Below are 5,620 nucleotides of genomic sequence, written 5' to 3' on the forward strand. Positions count from 1 at the left end.
ATGCATTTTGTTGTAGTGTCAAGAAGGGAATCGATCTCCAATGTGGGTAACCTCAAAGAAGGCTTCTACCGTAGAAGTTATGCACTTTGGAAAAATGACCTAAATGGTTTTAAATTCAATCCTCTGTTTTCTCAAAGAATGGGTCTATTGATGGGTAAATGACCTAAATGGGCAATCTATTGATGCATGCCTCTATTCCCACCACTCATGCTTCTCTCTTATTTTTGAGTTTTCTTTTATTTTCTCTTTTTTTTCTTCCTCGCTCTACCTATTCTTCTTTTTTTCACATCTCTTTTTTCCTCCCTTTTCCCGTTATCTTTATTGTTCATAGTTACCACCTTTTATACTGTTTACCATGATGAGATTTGCCATTTTTACCCTCAACTGCTTTTGGCTCCTTATGGGTGTCCTTCCAAGACTGCCCACTGGTTTGCCAGCTACTCAGTTACTACCATTGCTCTAAATGTGTTGGTTGCACCACTCCTCATTCTCAGACAAAATGGCTTGTCTTGTTTCTTAACTTTCTGTTTTCACTACTCTCATTTGTATATGGATTAAGTCTCTCCCCACCTACCTCCATGGCATGCATCAAGTGGTCTTAGCTCATACTTCTTTTGGGAGAGATGTTATCCCAGTAGCACATTTCTCCATAAAGAAGTTTGAGCAGGGACTCCAAAATAGACCCCTTCTTTCTTCCCACCGCTAGACCACACTCTCTGATACCCTTGACCTGTGGCTCACCTCCCATGTATTGGCTAGGTACAAATAGGTGGCGTCTTGGCCCTTTATGCATGCTCCAGTTCCATCTTAATTTGTTTCTTTCTGGCCTTCACACCATTTTTGTTGCTTTCGTGTTTGCCTGATTCTGCTGTACGTTCTGGTTGGTATTTATCTCTTGCAGCGTGAAGGACGTATGGGCTTTTGGGCTCATGTTCACTGCCTTTCATCTCCTCTTTGAACTGGGTATTACTTGGGCAGGAGTCATCATCTTCCTTCTGAGCCCATATTTTTCTTCCTTGCATCCGTAGGCCTCTTGGCTATTGCTTTCCCATATCATTTCATCGTGCCTACTATAGCTTTACCCTCCTTTCGCTTCGTGTTACATCGTGGGCTTGTGGGCTGCCGTGTCAGCCCACTTCCTTGTCAATTTTCTGCTCAAGGCTTCCCAAGCCCACTTTTCACATTTTTGACTCTCTTGGGTTTCATTGGTCAACATTTCTGCTGCATTAGCCCATTTCATCATTTTATTCCTCGGGCTTCCTTGGCTCACTTACTACCTCTTTACCTCTTTTACTCCCATAGGCTTTTTGCTAGATTCTTTGGGCTTCCTCGGCCCAATTACCACATCTTTACTTCTCTTTACTTCTTGGGCTTATTGGCCTTTAAGCCAACCCATTGAGTTTACTAACTCATTTCATGGGTTTCATCGGCCCAATTACTCTCTCTCTCTCTCTCTCTACCTCTTACTATTCCTATGAGTTTACTACTTCATTTATTAGGCTTCCTCAGCCTACTTACGCTCTCATTACCTCTTTTTATTCTTGTGGGCCTGTTGGGCATTCTTTACTATTTCTTTTTCATTTTCTTTATATTGTTGGGCTTCTTCTACTGCTGGGTACTTTGTCAAAAGTAGGCATCAACAAACATTATTTGGTTAGATTTAGGTCGTTCAATTCAGAAAACAAAAAGGTAGTTATATATATAGATAAACACATAAAATCCTATGGCGGGAAAACTAAATCCAGTATAACAGATACCATTACTTTGTTATGTTTAGGTTGTTAAATAAACAAATATACTATCAAGCGTCGAAACCAGAAGTCTACATAAAATACCAATCGAGAAGTAAGCTTATCCTCACAATAAAGAGATACGCCAACTCACAAGTCTAATTTTTTATTTTTTATTATTTTGGATATGAGATCTTCCTTCCTCTATATATAAGAGCCTTAATGGGCGAGTAGTATTACATGCATGCAAAGCAATTACAAGCCATGGCGAGAACACTACTTACTTTTCTGCTTTGCATCTATCTCACTTTGGCTTTCTGTGTCATATACACTGATGCAAGAAAAAGAGTCACAAAAATAGGCCGTGATGCTGTGACCCCTGGCCGAAGTAACTTCACCTATATATGTGATCCAGCCAGGTATGCCCAACTTGGATTGGATATCAAATCATTCCCCTTTTGTAACAAGAAACTTTCCTACCAAGTCCGAGCAAGAGATTTGGTGAGTCAAATGACGTTGTATGAAAAGGTGCGACAGCTAGGAAATCGTGCTTACGGAGCCCCAAGAATAGGCCTGCCTGAATACGAGTGGTGGTCTGAGGCGCTCCATGGTTTGTCCAATGTCGGTCCAGGTACCTTTTTCGATGATTCAGTAGCACATGCAACTAGCTTTCCCACGCCGATTCTCACAACAGCTTCATTCAACGAGTCATTGTGGAACACAATTGGGAAGGTAAAATTTAACCCGTTCAGTTGTATTTAAAGATTAAAGTATTCGTTTTTAATAAATATGCTAAAATTCCTTGCTGGATACAGGCTGTTTCCACAGAAGCACGAGCATTGTACAATTTAGGGCATGCTGGATTAACATTTTGGAGTCCAACCATTAACGTAGCAAGAGATCCAAGATGGGGAAGAATCATTGAGACACCTGGTGAAGATCCATTTGTAGTTGGCACCTATGCTGCGAATTACGTGAGAGGCTTGCAGGATGTTGAGGGAACAGAGCACTATAAGGATTTAAACTCTAGACCGCTTAAAGTTTCTGCATGTTGCAAGCACTTTACTGCTTATGATGTTGACAATTGGAAAGGAGTTGAGCGTTACAGTTTTGATGCCAAGGTAACTACTCTATGAAAATCCTAATTCTAAAGTTGATATACTACTATGATTCAAAAACAAATTAAAGCAAAGTATTTATTGATTTTTATTTGAAGGTGACAGAACAAGATTTGGCAGAGACATTTAACCGACCCTTCCAAATGTGTGTTGAAAATGGTGATGTTAGTAGTGTCATGTGTTCTTATAACCGTGTTAATGGCATACCTGCTTGTGCTGATCCCAAACTCTTGAAGCAAACCGTTAGAGAAGATTGGAATCTTCATGGGTACAATCTAAATTCTAATCTCAATATCAAAATACTATGGTCCATTTGAATTGAGGTAGAGGGAGGGGGAGTAGAATTGGCCAAAAATTAACCTTTTTTAAGTTAACTCTACTTTACTCCCTCCCACTCCTCAATTTAAATAGACCCTAAATTTTAATTAGGATGCTATTTTTGTAATTAAGACTAATATTACAATTTTTGCCAGATATATAGTTGCAGATTGTGATTCTATTGAAGTAATGATTAAGAACCACAAATGGCTAAACGTTGACAATGAGACTGCAGTTTCATACACACTACAAGCAGGCTAGTTAATTATGTGCCTTTCCTATTCATTTCTTTCTCTCTTTTTTTCCTCGTTTTGCTTTTTTGTTCACTGACATTTAATTTCTTCTTGGTTTAGGTTTGGATTTGGATTGTGGAGTTTACTACACCAATAATGTTGAAAATGCTGTGAAACATGGGAAGGTTAGGGAGGCACTTGTAGACCGGTCACTACAATACCTCTATGTTGTGCTTATGAGGCTAGGAATATTTGATGGACACTCACAATACAATTCTCTTGGAATAAATGATGTGTGCTCTAACGAGCACATCGAGTTAGCGGCAGAAGCAGCGAGGGAGGGAATTGTTCTTTTGAAGAATGATAATGGAATTTTGCCATTGGCAACTGGAAAGTACCCTTCCCTAGCAGTGGTTGGACCACATGCTAATGCTTCCACTGCCATGATTGGAAACTATGCATTTGACCCATGGAATAAAGGTACTCCATGTCGATATATAACCCCACTTAATGGCTTCTCCAGTTATGGAAGAGTGAACTATGCAGCAGGATGTTCAAATGTTAAATGCCCCGATGGGAGCTTGATTGGCCCAGCCGTGCAAGTCGCCACAACATCTGATGCCACTATAATTGTTGCCGGAATTGATTTATCAATTGAGGCAGAGAGCAGAGACAGGTTGGATCTCTTCCTTCCTGGAAAACAAACTGATCTTATCAACCAGGTTGCTAATGCTTCAAAAGGCCCCGTAGTTCTTGTAATCATGTCGGCCGGAGGTGTTGATATCTCCTTTGCTAAGAATAACCCCAAAATCCATGCCATCTTGTGGTCTGGATATCCTGGAGAGGAAGGTGGTCAAGCCATTGCGGATATTATTTTTGGAAAATACAATCCAGGTAACATCCAACTTTAATTCCGTATGCCAATGCATATCCACCTTGGTTAATTTCATTTGTACATACATATTAATACATACATATTCTTCTATATTATTATTATTTTTTTTTTCCAGGAGGAAGATTACCCGTTACTTGGTATCAAGCCGATTACGTTGACAAGCTACCACTAACATCCATGCAATTAAGGCCAGATGATAGCAATGGCTACCCAGGTCGAACATATAAGTTCTTTGATGGCCCCACTGTCTTCCCCTTTGGTTATGGCCTCAGCTACACAAAATTCAACTATACACTAAAAGCCGCGACAAATAGAGTGCAAATAAAATTGACAAAATTTCAACACTGCCGTGACCTACCATATAAAAATGGAACCTTCAAGCCCAGCTGCCCGGCAATTGCAATAGATGACTTGAGATGTAATAAAAAATTTAAACTTGCAGTTGAAGTTAAAAATGTGGGCAACAGAGATGGGGATGAAGTTGTTTTGGTTTACTCACAGCCCCCAGTTGGTATTGTTGGAACTCATATTAAGAATCTGTTTGCGTTCCAGAAGGTTTTTGTTGCAGCTGGGACGAGTAAGACTATTCAGTTTGCCATAAATACTTGCCAGGGCTTGGGCATTGTAGACTCCAATGGTAATGCTCTCTTGCCATCTGGTGCGCACACAATTATTGTCGGTGATGGTGCAATTGTTTTTCCAATTCAATTAACATATCGTTAGAGCTGTGACGGTGACCGTGTGAGGAATGATACTTTTAATTGTATTATTATTGTTGTAACTTGTAGTAACTTGCAAGCCTATTTTATTTACGATTTTCATAGTTAATAATATAATTTTCTTTCCCTCCTACATCACTCATTGTGATTTAGATTTACTAATGCGTGTTGTGTTTATGTATTTGCACAAGTAAAATGTGAATGATTTGTCAATAGAAATAGGAAAAGAGCACAATAGTCACTTAAACACTAAACGATGCAATCATTATTTTTAATTTTATTTCAAAGAAAGTATGTTTCTATCTAACTGCAATTAAAGAATAGATATATAAGGGTTAAAATATAGAGAAAACTGAAATCAAATACATATAAACAAAAAAAAGGGAAATGTTAACTGATGTGTCCTATGTGTTAGTGTATAGCTTAGACTAGTTTAGCCCATTGGGCTTAGCCCAGTATACTGTACTTGTAGTTTACTCTTTTTACTTGTACTGCACACATATCTAGCCTATATAAGGCTCTCTATTGTACATTGTTCTATACACATCAATATACAGACTATTCAGTCTTTCTCACACTTTATAATCTGGACATTTGTTAATAAATC

General features: G+C 38.9%; 1 protein-coding gene across 1 annotated transcript; it reads left to right on the forward strand.

Moving 5' to 3' along the window:
• The first annotated feature begins 2,225 nt into the window (after positions 1 to 2,225).
• Positions 2,226 to 5,017, forward strand: LOC126719555 (beta-D-xylosidase 4-like). The gene is made up of 6 exons (XM_050422090.1): positions 2,226 to 2,462; positions 2,546 to 2,851; positions 2,947 to 3,116; positions 3,322 to 3,422; positions 3,520 to 4,293; positions 4,410 to 5,017. Exons 1-6 carry the CDS (start codon positions 2,241 to 2,243, stop codon positions 5,015 to 5,017), a joined length of 2,181 nt encoding a protein of 726 aa, XP_050278047.1. The 5' UTR covers positions 2,226 to 2,240.
• The last annotated feature ends 603 nt before the right edge of the window (positions 5,018 to 5,620 follow it).

Source organism: Quercus robur, chromosome 3, assembly GCF_932294415.1.
Source record: "Quercus robur chromosome 3, dhQueRobu3.1, whole genome shotgun sequence".
NCBI classification, from domain to species: Eukaryota; Viridiplantae; Streptophyta; class Magnoliopsida; order Fagales; family Fagaceae; genus Quercus; species Quercus robur.

Excerpts from the sequence above, each read along its gene's own strand:
- LOC126719555 (XM_050422090.1), top strand. The coding sequence starts at position 2,241 with ATGACGTTGTATGAAAAGGTGCGACAGCTAGGAAATCGTGCTTACGGA. Across the intron at positions 2,852-2,946 it reads GTTACAGTTTTGATGCCAAG|GTGACAGAACAAGATTTGGC; the intron begins GTAACTACTCTA and ends TTTTATTTGAAG. Across the intron at positions 3,423-3,519 it reads TTCATACACACTACAAGCAG|GTTTGGATTTGGATTGTGGA; the intron begins GCTAGTTAATTA and ends TTCTTGGTTTAG.